This window comes from Equus przewalskii, chromosome 21, assembly GCF_037783145.1.
Source record: "Equus przewalskii isolate Varuska chromosome 21, EquPr2, whole genome shotgun sequence".
Taxonomy (NCBI): Eukaryota; Metazoa; Chordata; class Mammalia; order Perissodactyla; family Equidae; genus Equus; species Equus przewalskii.
The window spans coordinates 35,347,041-35,366,593 of NC_091851.1; the positions used below are offsets into that span (position 1 = coordinate 35,347,041).

General features: G+C 48.0%; 1 protein-coding gene across 6 annotated transcripts in view; it reads right to left on the bottom strand.

Annotated features, from left to right (window-relative positions):
- The window catches only part of SLC13A3 (solute carrier family 13 member 3), a 76,973-nt gene that overhangs the window by 31,502 nt on the left and 25,918 nt on the right, over positions 1–19,553 (bottom strand). For 3 of the 6 annotated variants that reach the window (XM_008542487.2, XM_070589350.1, XM_070589352.1), the window contains exons 2-5: positions 13,354–13,619; positions 10,880–11,043; positions 1,925–1,991; positions 80–145 (exon numbers count right to left, since the gene is read on the bottom strand). In XM_008542487.2, coding sequence (XP_008540709.2) covers positions 80–145; positions 1,925–1,991; positions 10,880–11,043; positions 13,354–13,619 — 563 coding nt within the window. The remainder of the gene's footprint in view (positions 1–79; positions 146–1,924; positions 1,992–10,879; positions 11,044–13,353; positions 13,620–19,553) is intronic. The other 3 variants (XM_008542488.2, XM_070589351.1, XM_070589353.1) reach the window with 1 other exon arrangement.

Below are 19,553 nucleotides of genomic sequence, written 5' to 3' on the forward strand. Positions count from 1 at the left end.
TTATACAAGTAAATGAAATTAAGAATTGCTCCTGTGCAACAAATCAATTTTTTAAAAAAATGAAACATACTTTAAATACCTTCTGGCTTTAATTACTACATGAGAGGCCCCTTCTCCAGATGGCAACGAAGACATGATCTGAGGTCTGAAAGGAAGACAAGGACTGGGAGTAGCTGGAGACCGATGTCACGGCCTGACTTCCAGGCTGAGAGGCCTGGTCAGGAACTGCGGCCTCCCTCAGACCTGGGGACCCAACCAGACTGAGCCTCACAGTGAAAATGAGGAGCAGAGAAGGCCCTAGGGCTCATGTAGTGCAGCCCCTTCTTTGTTTGGATGGGGAAACTGAGGCCCAGAGAGGGGATGGGGCTTGCAGCCAATGGACACAGAGTCCCAGAGGGTGGGGATCGGATCAGGTCTTTTCCAATGGACTCAACACAAGCTTTTCAGGGGCAGCTGGTCAAAACAGATTCCCAGGTTGCATGGGAGTAAGTGCTAGGCCAATCACAGAATCCATATCTCAAAGCTGGACTCAAAGCCCCAGATACAGTGCCAGGAAGGAGCACAGGCCATGGGGTAAGACTCAAACATAAGATCACACCCCTCCTCTGCTAATCCCCCCATCAGCCCCCATCTCATTCAAAGCCAAGCTTACATCAGCGGCCTGTGAGGTCCCACAGCCTGTCGCCCTCCACCACCACACTCTCGCCACCCAGGCAATCTCCCTGACACCGCCTCCTACCATCCACTCACCCACCTCCGGCCACACTGGCTTCCTGTCTGCTTTGGACTCTCAGGACCTTTGCACCTGCTAGTGCCTCTGCTGAGAACGCTCTTCCCACAGATCCCCCACGACCCCCCACCCCTCCTCCAGGTGTTTGCTCAAGCATGACCTTCTTAGAGAGGTCTTCGCTAACCACCTATCTTAAAACTGCCCTTCCCCACCCCCAGCCCTCCTGCCTAGCCCTCTTTCCTGTTTTGTTCTCCCACACAGCACTCACCAACCATCTGAATACTATGGATTTTACTCACATATCTGCTTCTTATCCCTGGGATGTAAGCTTTACAGGGCTGGGCTTTTGTCTGTTCATTGCTGTATTCCTAGCGGTGCCTGGCTCGTCACAAGCTCTCTATAAATATTTGTTGAATGAATGAAACAGACCTGATCAATGCCCAGCATGCCTTGAGCAAGTCACTTTACTTCCTGCTGTTCCATCGCCATTGAATCAAGACAATAATGACATTAACAACAAGCGCTACCATCTGTGCCTGCAAGGCCTAGCAACCTGATCGACATTATCTCACTTAATCGACATTATCTCATTTAACCCAAAACAACCCTATAAGGTGGGTTCCAATATCATGTCCAGTTGGTAGCTGAAACTAAACCGAGGCTCAGAGAGGTTATGTGACTTGTCGGAATCATACAGCCAGTAAGTGGCAGAGCCAGGGTTCAAAGCCAGGTCTGTGTGGCTCCAAACCTCAGAATCTTAACCACGCTGCCGTATACAAAGGACGCCAAAGACCGAATGTGCCGCCGAGGTGAAGACGCTTCCTAAGTCACACAAGTGCAAAGGATCGTGAGGGGCTCATAGGACGCTTGTCCTTAGAGCCTCTTGACCCTGTCCGCTTGCCTCTCCTCCTTGACCGCAGTGTGGTTTGTGCCCTTCTGCCCTCTCCTGCAGAGCCTCCTCCTCACCACAACTCCGGGGATTTCACGAGCTCCCCTGCCCCATCCACATTTGCATTTTTTAAGGAGGCTGTGGAGGTCTGCCTAAGCCGAAAGGATGGATGGTGGAAACTCGAACGTTAGGCCATTTGGAGAAAAATCTGGGGAGGGGAGGGGATTGCTTGCAGCATTGAATTCTGGTCCATCATCTCCTTGGATCAAGCACTGGCTCCTCTATGCATGTCACCAGGAACTCACTCTTCTGTGCTGGCAAGAAACTGCATCTCCGTGGGCACCGTGTGCAGGCCGTTTCTCCGCACAGCAGCTGGGAGGAGAGAGCATGACGGCTTTAGTGTAAGGTAACAAATGGGACAGGCGTGTTCTTCCTCAATCAGGAGACATTCTTCAGGTTCCCCTCCTAGACTAGTCGTTGAATTGAAAAAAAAAAAAAAAGGTAGTCAAAATTCCATCCTTCTGTCCCACCCATCCACATTTGGAGATGACCCTAGGCCTGTGGGCAGGGAGCTGGCTGCCAGGTTGCTGGACAACCCATAACTCAAGCCTAGGCTTACCTAAGCTGCCATTGTCAAAGGGATGTTTGGGAAAGACTAGCTAAGAGTAGGAATGGATCAGCAAGGGGATGGGTGACCCCAATCTCCCATTCATTCATTGAAAAAGTATTTATTGGGCATCTTCTATGTGCTATTGACTATGAGTTTGGGGTACACCATGAATAATATAAACAAGGTCCCTGCTGCCATGAAAGTTATATTCTGTAAGGGGAGACAGACAATAATTGAATAAAGGAAATTTCAGGCAGTGGTGAAAGTGATGGAGGAGATAAAACTGGGCAATGTGATGGAAAGTGATTGCAGAGTGGGGATGGGAGCAAGTGGTCTACTGTGATCAGGTCAACCGAGAAGACAAATGAGCTGATGGCATTTGATCTGAGACCTCAAGGATCATAGGAAGAGCTGTAGGAAGAGGGTTTAGGGCAACAGGAGCAGCAAGTGCAAAGGCCCTGAGGTGAGAGTGCGTCTGGTATGTCGGGAAGCAGGAGGGAGACCAGTGGGGCTGGAGGGGCCTGAGGGAGGGGAGAGTAGCAGGAGGTGAGGTGAGAGAAGGGCAGGAAGTGGGCTGGGTCATGCGGGGGTCTTAGGGCTCACGGTAAGGATTTTGGCTTCTCTTCTGAGTCAGATGGGAGCAGGGCCAGGGGTGTGTTTGAGCAGAGGAGAGTCAGGACAGGATCTGACTTCCTTTTAAAAGTATCCTTTGCTTGATGGGTCAGTCTCTCCAGGAGCCTCCAATAATGTTCTGGAGACAAGAAAAATGGAAGAGATTAACAGTTCCTGCAGCTGAAACCATCACCAAGGGCACAAGAACCCGGCCCTGGACATTGGGCGCGTGCCTGGTAGCTGAACACATGGGTTCTGGGTTCGAATCATGGCTCCATCACTTACTACATGACCTTAGATCTGTGGTTCCCGACTAGGGCTGATTCTGCCTCCGAGAGACATTGCACAATATCTGGAGACGTTTTTGGTTGTCACAACTGGCGATGGGGGGGGTGCTACTGGCATCTAGTGGGCAGAGGTCAAGGATGCCGCTAAACCTCCTACAATGCTCCCACAACAAAGAATTATCCTACTCGAAATGTCAATAGTGCTGAAGTTGAGAAACCCCGGTTTAGATAAGCCCCTTTATCTCCCCGTACCTCAGTTACTTAATTCACAAAATAGAAATAATAACTCTCCCAGGGTTGTCAAGAGGATTAGAGTTGATCCACTTGCACCAGACTGAATATTTTCATCCCCAAAACTTACACGTGGAAACCTAAGCCCCAGTGTGATGGTATTAGGAGGTGGGGCTCTGGGAGGTGATGGGGTCACGAGGGCAGAGCCCTCGAGACGGGATCTGTGCCCTCAGAAAAGACACCCCAGAGAGCTCCCTTGCCCCTTCCACCGCATGAGGACACAGTGAGAAAATGGCCACCTACGAACCAGGAAACTGGCCCTCTCCAGCCACCAAATCTGCCAGCATCTTGATCTTGGACTTCCCAGCCTCCAGAAGTGGGAGAAACAAATACCCGGTCTCTAGTGTTTTTGTCATAGCAGCCTGGAAAAGACTCAGACACTGTTTAAAGCAGGGACGGGCCAACTTCTTCCGTAAAAGGCCAGACAGCAGGTATTTCAGCCTTCAGAGGCCACACGGTCTCTGTCGTGAACCAGTCAGCTCTGCCATGACAGCACGAGAGCAGCCCTGGGCAAGACGGAAAGGAATAAGTGTGGCTAAACCTTTATTTCTGGACAGGGAAATGTCAATTTCACATAATTTTCACATGTCCCAAAATATTCTTCTTTTGATTTATTTCAACCATTTCAAAATATAAAAACCATTCTTAACTCACAGGCTGCACGAAACATAGGTGGCGGGCTAGACGCGGTAGGCTGAAGTTTGTCAGCCCCTGATTTAAAGAATTTAACAGGAATTCCTAGTGAGAATTTAGTAAATGAGGGTTACTCTTAAGACAGATTAAAAAAGAAGGCCCTGACCTCTGAAATTGGTCTGACCCAGATACACCATGTTGTCCTCCTGTTGGACCCAAACAACCTTCACATCGCTGACCTCAGACAAAGTCACTCTGAAGTGACAGACGATCAAAGCAAGGCCACTGCACAGGCTTGTCCCAGCTCAAAGCTCAGCACCCACCAAATACCAAGCACGCCCTCTCGCTAAACCAACAGCTGCTGCTTCTCCACCAAGGATAGAGTTGCTCCTGATTTCTGACCACACCCAATCTAGAGCAAATCCTGCTTCTTTAGACCGTCCCCCCAAAACGCCCCAACCAAAGCCCCAATCCTATGAAGGTCCTTTCTGACACCCTCTTCCTGAGGCGGTCAAGGCTGCCCACGCTGTGTGCTCTCCCACACTGCGGCAGCAATCATAAACTCAACCTGTTGAACTCCAGATGTGTTCCTGGGATCTTTGGCCTCGTGCACTGGGAGGAAAGGTCTTGACTCCAGCCTCGGCTCTTTCCTTACCTCATGCAGGGGCTTGGGGAAGCCCCTTCCCCTCTCCACTCTGGGCTGCTTCTTCCCTGTTGGTACCATGAGGGAGCAGGAAGCCATGGTGGCGGACTGTGTCATTTTTACTGAGCCTGAGGGTGGCCCTGCTGACCATGCACCAGCCAGGGCCTGAGGGTATATGCAGATCAGCTCACCCTGGGCCACGGGGACGAGGGCCTCAGGGCTCCTGTGACGGGAACACATGTCCATATGCAATGCCCGGGGCTGGAGGCCAGGGCACTGAGGCAAGAAGCGAAGCACTGTTAATAGGACACTGAGGCTGGGAGGCAAAGTGGCTCCCCAGGGGATGGCCGGACAGGAAGAATTCCAACCCAGGGACCTCCCGGTCCTCATCCATCTCTAGCTCACTCGCTACCCTTCCCACCTGGGTCAGGACCACAGCTGTCACACAGCATCAGATGCCCGCAGAGCTTGCCAGCACCTCAGGCATGACCCAAGGCCTCTCTCTGCAGCCCCGGACGAACAGTAGAATTTCTCGGAAGAGCCCAGCCCCACCCTAGGGGTTCCAGTTTAGGGGCTCGGGGGTGGGGCCAAGGCCTCAGTAGCTTTGAAAAGCTCTGCAGGTGATTCTCTTGGGCTGCCAGGGTTGAGGACAAGTTACAGATGGGGAAATCGAAGCCTCCAGTGGCTGCCTATGCCCTCAGAGAGGGCGTGTGCTCAGCAGTCTGCCACAGCCCCCACCTGGCCTCTGTCACTCATCCATGGACCCTCGTTGCTGCCAGCATCTGCATATAAGATACCAGACTGTGTGCTGTACACAAGGCAGGGGAGGACATTCGTACGCACACAGCTGTGAACAGTAATTACCTGTAACATGTAAGATTAGGAAGCAGGAAGTTTCACTTTTTCTTCATCGGATTAGTCATGTGAAAACATTTTATACCAAGCATCATTTTTCTAATGATGATGATGGTAATAAAACCAATGAAGAGAAGCTGAAATAAATAGGAAAACCGAGGTGCCGAGAGTCCTTAACCATTTACCCAGGGCCCGGCCCTGAGCTTCCCGTGACCACAGAGAAACAGGCCAGTGTGGCAAAGTCTCCAAAGCTTCTGCCCTTTCTGGGTCCGGAGATCACTGGCCGGTTGGGAGCTTGGCTTACGTAAGGGCTTATTCAAATCAGACCAGTCCCTGAGCTTGTGTCAGGCAGGGAACCGAGGCCTGTGGCATTTATCATCTTACAGCAGCCCCGGGACAGCCTGGGAGAACCTTCCTCTTTACACCTGGGGAAACTGAGGCCCAGAGGTGGCTTATGGTCGGGATCAAGATGACCCAGTGGGCCAGCGGCAGCGGCAGCCTTGTTCCCGGGACTGTTGGTTCTCCACCCCTGAATCTCACTCCATCCCCAAAGGCACCCACCTGGCTCTCAGGAGGTCAGACCTGGAACCGCTAACCAGCCTCACCTCCCTGGGTTGCTGAAAGGTTCCTGACGTTTCCCACACAGAAGGCCCCCACAAAAGAGTTCTTGCATCAAATTAGGTAAAGAACACCCCAGGGAAAGTCAAAGGCCCCCAAGTCAGACAGGTTTACATCCATTAATTCACTTAGCACTCACAACCACCTAGATGGTAAGTATTAATACCCCCATTTTACGTATGAGGAAACTGAGGCTTAGAATAGTGAAGTAACTGGTCCATTCATTCGTTTATTAATTCCACGCATTTATTGAACATCCACTACGTGCCAACAGCATTCTAGGTGAACAAGACTACGCCAGTGTAGACTGCCCACGGCAACGGAAAAGGCTGACGCAAGCCCCCGTGGAACCGGGAGTCCACGGAGGAGGCATAGGAAACACACCCCTCTCCCGGCTGGGAGTCTTGGAAAGGGCGACCCACAGAAGGGTAGGCTGTTATTACCCGCTCCTCCCCGTTCCTGGAAACCTCATCATGGTTTTTATACAATTGCCACTTATCAGCCACTTCCTATGTGCCAGGCTCTCCTTTCTCATGTGAGCTTCGCAACGATGTACAGCAAATGGGAGGTTTGGGCCTCATTTTATAGGTGGGAAAAGAGCCTCGAAAGGAGGCCCCTCTCCTGGCCTCATGAGTGAACAGCAAAGGAGGAGGGCAAGCCTTCACCCAGCCTGAAAGGTTGCTTTTTGAAGAATGGCATCTTGGGCATTCCTAAAGGAAAGACAGGGTTGATGACCCAGCTTTGTTTGGGCAGCGAAAAAGAGGGCAAAGAGGGAAGAGTGGGAGAGTTTAGATTCAAAAGCCAGAAGGGCCCTTTACTGGTTCAGGGACACTGGGCAAACACTTCACCACTCTGAGTGTCCGTTTGCCCCTCTGAAAATGGGCATGATAACAGGGCCACCCCTGCGGGCCTGCAGTGGAGGATCTATGAGAACACACATGTAGAAGGACACTGGGGAGGCCACCACTCACGTGGCCTCTCGGTCCCCAAGGCAGTGCAAGAAGCAGAGCTGTATAAAGGAACAGAAGAGAAGCTGCAGGGCTGCCCTCCAAGGCTGAGGACCCCAGGGTCTTGTCCAGTGGGCCCCACCCTGCCCCAGGCTCTGTCTTGCTCCGGCATGGTGCTTATAAGCACAGACTCCGGATTCAGACAGAGCTCAGCAACGAACTCACCATGTTACTTTGGGCAAATCATTTTGCCTCTCTGAGCCTCAGTCTCCTCATCTGTAAAATGGGGATCATTGACCTCATCGAACTGTATGAAGATTAACTGAGCTAATGAGTAAGAAAAATGTAGCACAGTATCTGGCATATGGTGGGTCTGTAGAAAATGACACTCATACTATCATTGTTGTTGTTGCTATGGGTGTCCCTCATGGACTTAAAGCCCCTGGGAACCTCCTGGCCCCTGTCCTGGCTCACTAAAGAGTCTCCACTCCCTGCACCCCGTCCTCACCGCCTGCCAGCAGGACAGAGCACAGAACCCGGCTGAAAGGGGACATCTCTCTCTGCACTGGAATTAGCCTAGTTTCAGGACCTGGGGCTGATCATTAACCAATCCTTGCTCTCTGATCCCACTGCCTGTGAAAGCAGTGTCTGCCCCAGCCTCCCAGACCCTCCTACCCGCCGGCATCCTGCAGCAGAAGAGAAAAGATTCTGCGTTTCACCTTGCAACCAACACTGTGTGCGACCCTGGACAAGCCCCTTTCCCTCCTGGGTCTCAGATTTTTCATCTTTATAATGAGGGAACTGGCTTCCAAACATTTTCTTTTTGGCCACTAGACTCTTTAAAAAAAAAAATCTTGTGTGGGAGGCAAAATAACAGCGGTTAAGAGGACAGGCCCTGAAGCCAGCCAGCCTGGATTCAACACCAGCGCCACTGTTTTGAAACTATGTGACCTCGGGGCTACTTTATCCTCTTTTAAAATTTCTTCCTCAATTTCCATTCCTCTAAATGAGGTCAGTGTTGGCTCCACCTCACTCAGAAGTAAGGCCCTAGGAAGAGTTCTTGCCTAAAGTAAGTGTTCAATAAACAGCTGTGCTTGTTACTTGGAAGCTCAGTGTACAAAACAGAAAAAGTGGGGGCAGCTGGGGTTGAAACGGGGGCGGGAGAAGAGTCTCACTACTTGCTGCCACCCCAGGGCAAATATGAGGCGGTTCTGTTGGAGTCCCAAGATTCAAGGGAAACGATCCGAAAACCGAGGGAGCTTACGGGATCTGCGAACTACGGCCCCTGGCCTCTGGACTGAACCCAGCCCACTGCCTGCCAGCCAAGAATGGTTTCAATATTTTTAAATGGCTGGAAAAAATCAGTAGAAGAATAAGATTTTGTGATGTAAACACTATATAAAATTTTAAGTTCAGCACCCATAAATAAAATTTCACTGGAACACAGCCACACCCACTCTTTACATATTGTCTAGGGAGGCTTTCTCTCTGCAAGGGCTGAGTTGATTGGTTGTGACAGAGTGGCCAGCAAAGCTGAAAACACTTACTATCTGGTCATTTTTAGAAACCGTTTGCTGAGCCCTGCTCTAGAGCATCTCTTCCCTTCCGTGTGGAAGACTTTGACCCTGCATAGATCCTGGCTCTGTTACTTTACCACCAACGCGATTGATTCTGGACTATCACCTCACCTCTCTGAACCTCATCTATAAAATACTTAGAATCATTTCTAGCTCTCAGGGCTGTCGTGGAAATAAATAAGCAAGCCCCCTTATTGCGTGATGGGAAGTACCCATACCCCACTAAATGAGATTAACTTAGATGGCGCATGGATCAATATTTAGATTTTTGACAGATATATATTTATTTTAATGCATATTCAAAAAATACAACTAGCACACAAAACCCAGGGTTTCATGGATAATGTTTGCTGTATTAGGTGGGGTAAATGGTCCAAAGCTACGGAGGCAGATCTGCCATCCGTCTTTCAATATGCAGCTTCCATCTTTGGGTCCCAGGTAGCATCTCTTGCCCCCACCATCATATTCACATTCCAGCCAGCAGGCATAGAGAGCAGGACGGCAGGACCAGGAAGTTGCACACAACATTCCCACTCATATCCCATTAGCTAAACTGAGGCACCTGACCACATCTAATTGCAAGGGAAGCTGGGAAATTCAACCTTTTCTCTGCACAGCCATGTGCCCACGCAGGGGTTCTATTACTAAAAGAACAAACGAAGAATCAATACCAGGGATAAGCCAGCAATCTCTGCCCACACACGTACCAATTTAAAGCTTCCTTCTAAAATACGTTTATGTACATAAAAAGAAAGACTTTTTAAAGCAGACAGGATGTGGCAGCCATTTTGCAACCACGAGGGAAAGACCAAGGAAACCACAGAGATGCCAATCAACAGTCCTGATATCTTTGTGCCTCTGAATTGACCCTGGAACTGCCTTTCTCGGACTTCTTGATATTTGAGGAAAATAAATCCCTATGCTTTAAGCTACTTGTAGACAGGCATTCTTTTTCTTATAGCCAATAGAATTCTCACTTTCGTGGATCAGAGAGTGGGCTGTGGAGCCAGACTGCCTGGGTGCAAAGTCAGGTTCAGCCATTTGCCCTCTGTGTGAATTGAGGAAGTCACTTCCCCTCTCTGAGCCCTCACTGAGTCATCTGAAAACATGGTGGCTCCTTGTGTGTTGTTTAGTTTAGAACACAGCTTCAGAGGGCTGAGTGAATCCAATCCCTCAGTTCACGGCACGTTATCACTATTCATTGCACGAGGCCCCTTTTGTTTCTTTAGTCCCTTTTATCCTTGTTTCCCACTCCCATCCTTCCCGGAGCAACCATTCTGATGTGTTTAATGTGTAGCTTTTCGTTGGCTCATGTTCTTGCAAAATGTTTAATCATTTGCGTATTTTTAATCTGCATAACAGCATTGTGCTCTATGTCTCGTTCTGGCTTTTTTTTTTTTGCGGTCACAACCGTGCTTTATGAGATCCATATACGTTCTGCTAATTCTTTGTCCCTAAAAGCAGCACGGTGCTGGGTGGTGCACCCACCACGCTTGACCTTCCTTTTACTGATGATCACGTTCACGTGGCTGCCAACCCGCCACGGCACAGAGAAGGCTGCAGCGACCTTCGTTGCACAGGTCCCCTCACGAGTCTGTGTCTGAATTCCTCTAGCATTTGCAACCAGGAGCGAAACTGCTGGGTTGCAGGGTAGATGCACACTTAATCCGATTAAACAGTTGCAGACTGCCCTTATGAAAGGCTGGCCCAGCCTACACTCCAGCAGTGCACGGAGTTTCCGTCGCCCCCGTTCCCGCCAACACTGGGCATTACCCAGCTTTCTCATTCTTGCCAGTCTCATTGAAGTAAATCTCACTGTTGTTTTAGCTTGCACGTCTCTGGGTATTAGTGATTTTAAGCATCTTTTCAAATGCTTTAAAACAAGGTTTACTGATAGTATCTACTTTCTAAGGCTGTTTTGAGAGGTAAAGGAGATAATGTATGTAAAGTGTTTAACCCATTGCTTAGTACACAGTAAGTGCTCAATAAATGCAAATTTTAAAGAAAATCAGGTACCATGGATTGACTTTGTTAATGCTCAGTTATTATTATTATTATTGAAACACTTGGCACACAGTAGGTGCTTACTAAGTGCCTTCCCTTCACCTTCCATGACACCCTTTTGACATCCCACTCCCACTCCTCCACACTGGTGGCGTTGGCCCCCAGTCCCTCCTGCGGCCTCACCTGTGTTCTCTTCACTCTCCCTCCTGAGGTCCTTCCGAGTCTCCCTGTGGCCAAAGAGACTCTTCAGGATGGCATTGGCAATGGGCAGCATCATGGCGGTGGAGGCGGTGTTGCTCAGCCACATGGACAGGAAGGAGGTGGTCATCATCATTCCCAGGATGAGTCTAGGAACAGAGGGAGACAGGGGCAGGTCCAGAGCCAGGGACCAGGAGGTCTTCTGGTCCCCGTTTGCCACCCCCAAGGAATCCAGCCCACTCGTTTTATAGGTGAAAAATTAAGGCCCAGCGAGGACAAGCCAGGGACGAAGCAGGGACCAAATCCACTCACCAGGCTTATTTCAGATCTAAGGAAACTGGCTCAACATGTTTAAGTGAACTGACCGGGTACTCAACGTAAAATAGTTCCAAAGACCCCCCAACCCTGAAATTTCCTCTCCTTTGCCCTCCCATCCTGATGGCTCCCACTGCAGAATAAAGGTGCCTTGCTTTGGCACCAACACTCCCCACCATCTCACCCTGAATGGCCTTCCCAGCCTCCTCTGCCCTTGCCCTCCCACTCCTGCTGGGCACCCCTGCTCAGGCTCCACTGAGCTTCCTGCCAGCACCCAGACACACCCAACCTCGTGCCTGCCTGCCATGGCTCGGTCCTTCCCTCCATGGGAATCTGAGTTTCACGATTTTTTCTCTTTATGTGGAACTCTGAATCCACCTGGATTTTATTTAGCTATCTAGTATGAAGTCAGATCTAAGTAGATTTTTTTTCAAAGAATAAACCGATTATTCCAACCTCCATCATTTATTTAATAATCTTTCCCCTCTCCACTGATTTAGATTTCTTCTAGAATATTTTTCCTGCGTTTTTAAGATCTGTTTCTGAACTACTGTCAAACTGCCTGTTTTCACTGCTGTAACTTTATGTCTGATAGCAGCCCCATCCATTCTTCAAGGTCAAACGTAACCTCCTCCGTGAAGAAGTCACCCCTGCCTCTCCCGTGGGCTGCCACACCACATGTGCCCCTTGGGTATCAAATTCTGCTTTATGGATGGACTCTCTCCGCAGGACTGACAGTGCCTCCAGGAGGAAACACAGCTACAGAGCCTAGCAGAGTGCCTGGCACAGAGCAGATGCTGGAAACCTAGGTGTTAGCCAGGTTATCCGGACTCTTTTTCCTAACCACCTCCCCCCATCGATTTTATCAACCAAAGAGTTCTCAACTCTATCCATTCTGTCCATCTGCACTGCCACCACCTAGTCCAAGCTGCCACCCTCTCTTGTCTGGACACCCAGAACATTCTCCTAACTAGGCTGCATCCAGCTTCCCATCCCTCAGCTATTTTCCACACGGCAGCCAAGAGGAATTGTTTAAAAATGCAAATCTGGTCACATCACTCCCCAGCTTAGCGCTCTTTAAAGCAGAGATTCATAACCAAGGGGAGCATGGATATAACTCACGACAGAAATGATGGGGGAAAAGCATCTTTATTTTATTAACGTCTAACAGAAGTTAAACATTTCCTTTTGGAATAAACATAGGCAACAAAGTTCAGTAGTATTAGAAGTGCCCGGGACTTTGTCACCAATTAAAACCACAGATATCTTCATACACATTACAACAGTTGCAGACATCCTGGAATATCACTGCCACTCAAAACTGCCTAACTACAGTTGCTATCAGGCCGGTTGCTAGATCTTATCATTTACTGCAAAGGAGTACATAGCGTACCATATCACAAATTTGTGTGTTGTTAAAAATGTATTTGCATTTTGCTGTAACTGTTGTGAATGTTGTTTTAAATCCTAAGCGTTGTGCGCTTTGTACATTTAAAAACATTATGCTAGGAAGGGATCCTTAAGACTCATCAAATTGCAAAAAAAAAAAAAAATTAAAGGAGCAACAATAATGCTACTTTAAAGGCCACTCAATCCCCTTAGAATAAAGTTCACATCCTAGCCAGAGGCCTAACCACAGGAACGGACCCTGCCTCCCTGTCTCTCCAACGCCATCTTTCCACCCACTTGCTACCCACCTTGTCACCATGGCTGGTACATAGTAAACTAGGATGACAGCAGCCAGGATTTACTGCACTGCATGGGTCTACGCTATTTTATCCTCATTCCACAGGCAAAGAGAGGTTAAGTCACTTTCCAGGGCAGGAGAGGCCTGAACCATGCTGCTAACAGGAAGCCCTCTAAAGCCACTAGACACTCATCCCCGAGGGTGGAGCCTGCCAAGAAGCATTTCAACTGGCTTCGTGGGCGATTCTGACGCACTTCTGAGAACTGCCCAAAAGACTAGTAGTGTGTCTGGCACACGGAGGGAGCTCACTGTCTGAGGAATGAATAAGCAAATGGAAGGCGGGACATGATGAGTCCGTCGGCCTGGGTGATTAAACCAGGAAGAGTGAGTTTGGGCTCCAAGAGACGTGGTCCCTCTGCCTCCCCGCCCTTGGGCTGGACCCATTCCCTGGCCTTACCTGGCCGGCTGGACCCCAACGAACATCAGGACCTTGAGGGCTATTCTCCGGTGCAGGTTCCACTCCTCGATGGCGGTGGCCATTATCAGCCCACTGAGGAAGAGGAAGTTGGTGTCCAAGAAGTACTGGGGGCAGACCTTGTTGGAGGGCAGGATGCCCAAGAAGGGAAAGAGGATGATGGGCAGCAGGGACGTCACTGAGAGGGGCAGGGCCTCCGTGCACCAGTACACCGCCATGAGCAGGATGACAAACAGGCAGCGGCCTTCCTGCAGGGGGGAGACGCAGGCTCAGGAGGGTCAGCCGAGCTCAGGGTGGCAGCAGGAAAAGAGGGCCTGGAGCAGGGCCTGTCAGGGTGCGTTCCTCAGGGAGGCAGTGGAGAGGGTGAGGGCCCAAGGCTTTGACCTTGAGCAGGTGGTGTCACCTATCTGAGCCTCATTTTGCTCAACTATAAAACAGAGAAGCTATATCTGTCCATTTTATAGGACTGTTTGAGGATTATAAGAAATACCCCATTGTCTTAGAAGTAGATACTGAGATGAGCATGACAGTGATAACAGTTTACTTGATAGAGGATCCCAGAAAGTTCTGGAAGGGTAGTGGGGAAGCGAAACAGAGAAGGAAGCCAATACAGAGTGTGTTGAGAAGGTTACCACTGTGGGATGCTGGGGCTCAATCCTGATGGGGACCCTGGTTGACGGTATAGATCGTGCCTCAAAGTTGCCTCCCTGGGAGGCAGGAAGCTGGGCTATTTATCTTCCAACTCCTGGCCATCTTAACTCCCCAGCACTTCCGGCATGCCCCAAGCACAGGCTGAGCACGCTCCTGCAGCCAGAGAGCACACGCATACAGAGCATTTCAGGTGCAGTAAGAAGCCATCACACATGCAGAGTGGCAGGTGCCAATGGGGATGTGGAGGGAGCACCAGTAGCAACTGCCACATCTACACCCAGCACATAGCACAATGCCCATCAGATAGTGCACACTCTATAAATAGGAATAATAACAAGTGATATTTATTGGGTTATTAAGTACCAGATACTATCTATTCCTCACAAAATCTCAGTGAATTCAGTGTAATTATTATCCCCATTTTATAGATTAGGAGGGTGAGATGCAAGGAGGTCACTAACAAGACAACGGCTGAGAGAACAAGGCAATCTTAACCTTGTTAAGCCAACGCTCTTAACCAGGTACATGCAGCTGTTATCAGCTGAACACTAGGACCACTGACAGGCAGACAATGCAACTTTAAAGATTCAAAACCAAACAGATTCAGTGGTTGCTGGGGCTAGGGCGGGAGGTGTGTGTGTTGTAAGGGGGTCAGGGGGGCTGCAAAGGAGAGCAAGGGGATTTTTGGGGTGATGGAAATGTTCTTCACTCAGATTGGGGTGGTGGTTACATGGGCATGTACATTTGCCAAAACTTGTCAAACTATTCACCTGCTTGCGAAACAAGAGGCAATGATGACAATGTCGTCACTTTTTTTTTTTTAAGATTTTTATTCCTCCCTTTTCTCCCCAAAGCCCCCTGGTACATAGTTGTATATCTTTAGTTGTGGGTCCTTCTAGTTGTGACATGTGGGATGCTGCCTCAGCATGGCTTGATGAGTGGTGCCATGTCCAAGCCCAGGATCTGAACCGGCGAAATTCTAGGCCGCCGAACTTAAGCATTCGGCCACACGCCCGGCCCCAATGTCTTCACTTCTGATATATCAGTGTCTCAGAGGATTCATAATAAATCATGTCTTACTATTCATACGGTCGCTGAATAAAGCTACTTACTGCCCTGACCTTGCTTTCTTATGTTCTCTCAAGGCAATGATCTTGCATGCTTCAGTACGCAGACAATCCCTTGGATTTGGTGCTGTTTGGTGCCATTTCATGTTTCTTACTTCTTACTCACAGTAGGTTTTGCTGACTTTATTCAGTGTCCATAGGACATTGAAGTGAATTCCATCCTAACAAGCATCATCCTAATAGAATGCATCCTCTGCTACACAGAACGGGCATCAAGCTGTGTGCAGACACATGATTGGTTACTCCATCTAACCGACGGGCAAGGGCAGGACCAGGGAGACCAATGAGATGGCTCTGGTAACAATCCAAGCAAAGATACTGGGAGCTAGGGTCTGGTGGGAGCAGTGGTGGTAGTGAGAAGCGGTCAAATTCTGGATCTATTTCCAAGCTGGAGCTTGACAGCTTTGCCAAGGATCTGTTAGGATGTGCGAGGCAAAGAAGAGAGGCTAAGGGTAACTCCAGTCGTTGGCCTCAGCAGTGGGAAGAACCAGGCTGTCATTTACCCAGATGGGGAAGACTACAAGACCCGCCCACATCCATTTCCATACCTTCAAAACATCCTGAAACTCTGCCTGACATACCCTCCACTGGAGAATTTCCATTCCCTGAGTGCCTTAGCTTCTGTCATCAGTGCTCACACTCACTCTCGCAATTTACACACCTACAGAAAGCTTCCTGCAGAGGCATTTCTGTACAACAAATCCTATTTTCCCAATTATCTATTTTTGTTGTTTGTTACCTATGTCTTTGGTGTTGCATCCAAGAAATCATCACCAAATCCAACATCCTGAAGCTTCTGTCCTATGTTTTCTCCTAAGATTTTTACAGTTTTAGGTCTTACCTTTAGGTCACAGATCCATTTTGTGTTCGTTTTTGTATGTGGTGTTGGATAAGGGTCCAACCTTCTCCTTTCGCATGGGGACATCCAGTTTTCCCAGCACCATTTGGTGGACTGTCCTTTCCCCATTGGCACTCTTGTCAAAAATCATTTGACCGTACACTCGAGGGTCCATTTCTGGGCTTTCTATTCTGTTCCATTGGTCTACGCATCTGTCTTGATGCCGGTACCGCACAGTTTGGACTCCTGTAGCTTTGTAGTTAAGTTTTGAAATCAGGAAGTGCGAGGCTTCCAGCTTAGTTCTTCTCTTTCAAGATTGTTTCGGCTATTCAGGGTCCCTTGAGATTCCACATGAATTTCAGGATAGGTTTTTCTATTTCTGCAAACAACGTCGTTGGGGTTTGGATAGGGATTGCATTGACTCTGTAGATCTCTTGGGTATTGAAATTTTAACAATATTAAGTTTTTCAATCCATGAACACGAGATGTGTTTCCATTTATTTATGTCGTCTTTAATTTTTTCCAGCAATGTTTTGTAGTTTTCATTGTACAAGTCTTTCGCCTCCTTGGTTAAGTTCATTCCTAAGTATCTGATTCTTTTTGATGCTATCATACATGGAATTGTTTTCTTAATTTCCTTTTCAGATTATTCGTTGTTAGTGTATAGAAATGCAACTGATTTTTGTGGGTTGACTTTGTATCCTGCTACTTTGCTGAATTCATTTATTAGTTCTAACAGGTTTTTTTGGTGGCATCTTTAGGGCTTTCTACATATAAGATCATATCGGCTGTAAACAGAGACAATTTGACTTCTTCCTTTCCAGTTTGGCTTCCCTTTATTTCTTTTCCTTGCTCTGGCTAGAATTTGTAGCACTACCTTGAATAGAAGTGGGGAAAGAGGGACTTCTTGCCTTGTTTTTAATCTTAGAGGAAAAACTTTCAGTCTTTCACCATTGAGTATGAGGTTCACTGTGGGTTTTTCACATATGGCTTTTATTGCGTTGAGGCAGTTTCCTCCTATTCCTAGTTTGTTGACTGGTTTTAATCATGAAGGAGATATACAAATAGCCAATAAGCACATGAAAAGATGCTCGACATGACTAATCATTAGGGAAATGCAAATCAAAACTACAATGAGATACCAGCTCACACCTGTTAAGATGCCCGCTATTTTTTTTTAAAAAAACAGAAAATAAAAAGTGTTGGTAAGGATGTAGACAAATCAGAATCCTTGTGCACTGCTGGTAGGAACATAAAATGGTACAGCTACTATGGAAAACAGTGTGGTGTTTCCTCAAAAAACTAAAAATAGAATTACTATATGACCCAGCAATTCCATTTCTGGGTATATATCCAAAAGAACTGAGAGCAAGGTCTCAAAGAGATATTTGTATACTCATGTTCATAGCAGTGTTATTCACAAGAGCTATAACATGGAAGCAATCCAAGTGGCCATCAATGGATGAATGGATAAGCAAAATGTGGTATATACACACAATAGAATATTACTCAGCCTTAAAAAGGAAGGAAATTCTAACATATGCTACAACATGGATGAACCCTGAGGGCATGATGCTCAGTAAATAACCCGTCACTAGCGGACAAATACGGTATGATTTCACCTATATGAAGTGCCTAGAGCAGTCAGTCATTCAGGCAGAAAATAGAAGGGCGCTTGCCGGGGGCTGGGGGAGGGAAGAACGGGGAGTTATTATTTAATGGGTATAGGGTTTCAGTTTTACAAGATGAAAAGAGTTATGGTGATGGTTGGTAATGGTTGCATGACATTATGAATATTTAATACCAATGAACTGTACACTGAAAAATAGCTAAGATGGTAAATTTTATGTTCTATGTATTTTACCACGATAAAAAAAATTGGAAAAAAATTCTATTTTCCTATTGACTTAAGGATACATTTTTCTGGAGGAGAAAAGTAAAATAGACTCCCAGAGTTAAAACACTCAATTACACTTCCAAATATCTAAAATTACTTCTTTGGGGGCAGAGAAGAAGAATTGTAAAACAAATGAGCAGAACTTGAAACGAATATTCCAACACATCAGGTTATTGGATGCACGTTTGACAGATCGAAAGCAAAAGCAGTAATACAGAATCAAATCCCACGACTAAAAGTTCCCTAAGTTTTGATTTCTCATCATCCTTTTGGTTCCTAAACCAGGCAGAACCTGGGTGAGAGATCTTAGATAATTACAGATCTACAACTATTTATAACTTCCAGCCCTTTGTCCAAGCAAAGCGGTATATTGAATCACAATGGATAAACCACATAAACCCTGAATGTGAAATTCAGTTAAAAAGGCGTTTTTCTGGGAGAAGCGCGATGACGGGCTCTCCACTGGGCCCGTCTGTCCTCTCCCTCCCTTCCCCCAACCCTGGCAGCCCCTAAGACCTCCTTGATTCAGGAATTCAGAGGAGGACAGTCAGACCATCACCAGCCCCCTGGCTTTACAGATGTGGAGACTGAGACCAGAGAGGGGAAAGGTCAGACAGTAGATAGGTATCAGAGCTGTTTCTAGAATTGCGACCTGGGGGACTCCCCAGGCAGCTGAGACCCTGCACTGAAAGGCCCTCGTAGCCTCAATAGGTGCTTGGAGCCAAAGGGCACCATCCCAGGGTTCCATAGAGGCAAACAAGCAGTAGGACCATCCCAGGTACTCCCAGTACAACAAAGATGGGAGAAAGTGAGACACAATAAACAGAACCCTGTTTTCAGAAGCTCCCAGCATCCCCACACTCTGCCAGCAGAGTTTCAGGGACTACCTGCGGAGACAAGGTGTCCAAAGGTTCCAACCACAGAAAACAAATCTGGCCAACTCCACCTTCCTAGGGCTGGAAACCTGTGAGTCTGCAGAGGAAACCAAAGATCAGCTGGAGACAGTTGGTTTCCAAAGCTCAGAGAAGTAAGTGGCTTTCCTGAAGACACACAGCTTCCCAGAGATGGAGCCAGGTTTGAAGCAGGAGAAGCCTGAGTCTTGGCTTCTGATACGAGAGCAGCAGGATGGCTGCTGTCCCCATCCCCTTATCCGGCTTCATTTTTCTTCATATAACCTGTTGCCACCTGTACTAGTGTTCTCCAGAGAAACAGAACAAACAGGCTGCACAGAGATACATATAAGAGGAGATTTAATATGAGGTTGGCTCACATGGTTATGGAGGCCAAGATGTCCCCCAGTCTGCCACCTGCAAGCTGGAGAGCCAGGAAAGCTCGTGACGTAATTCAGTCTGAGTCTGAAAGCCAGAGAACCAGGGACGCCAGTGTCCGAGGGCAGGAGAAAATGGACGTCTCAGCTCAAGCAGACAGAGAGGGACTTGCCCCTCCTCCTCCTTTTGGTTCTATCCAGACCCTCAGCTAATCAGGTGAGGCCCACCCACATGCGTGAGGACAGACCTTCTTTACTCAGTCTACTGATTCAAGCGCTAGTCTCTTCCAAAGACACCTTCACAGACACACCCAGAAATAAGGTTTTAGCAGCTGTCTGAGCATCCCTTAGCCCAGTCAAGTTGACACATAAAATTAACCATCACACCACTCAAATGCAGGT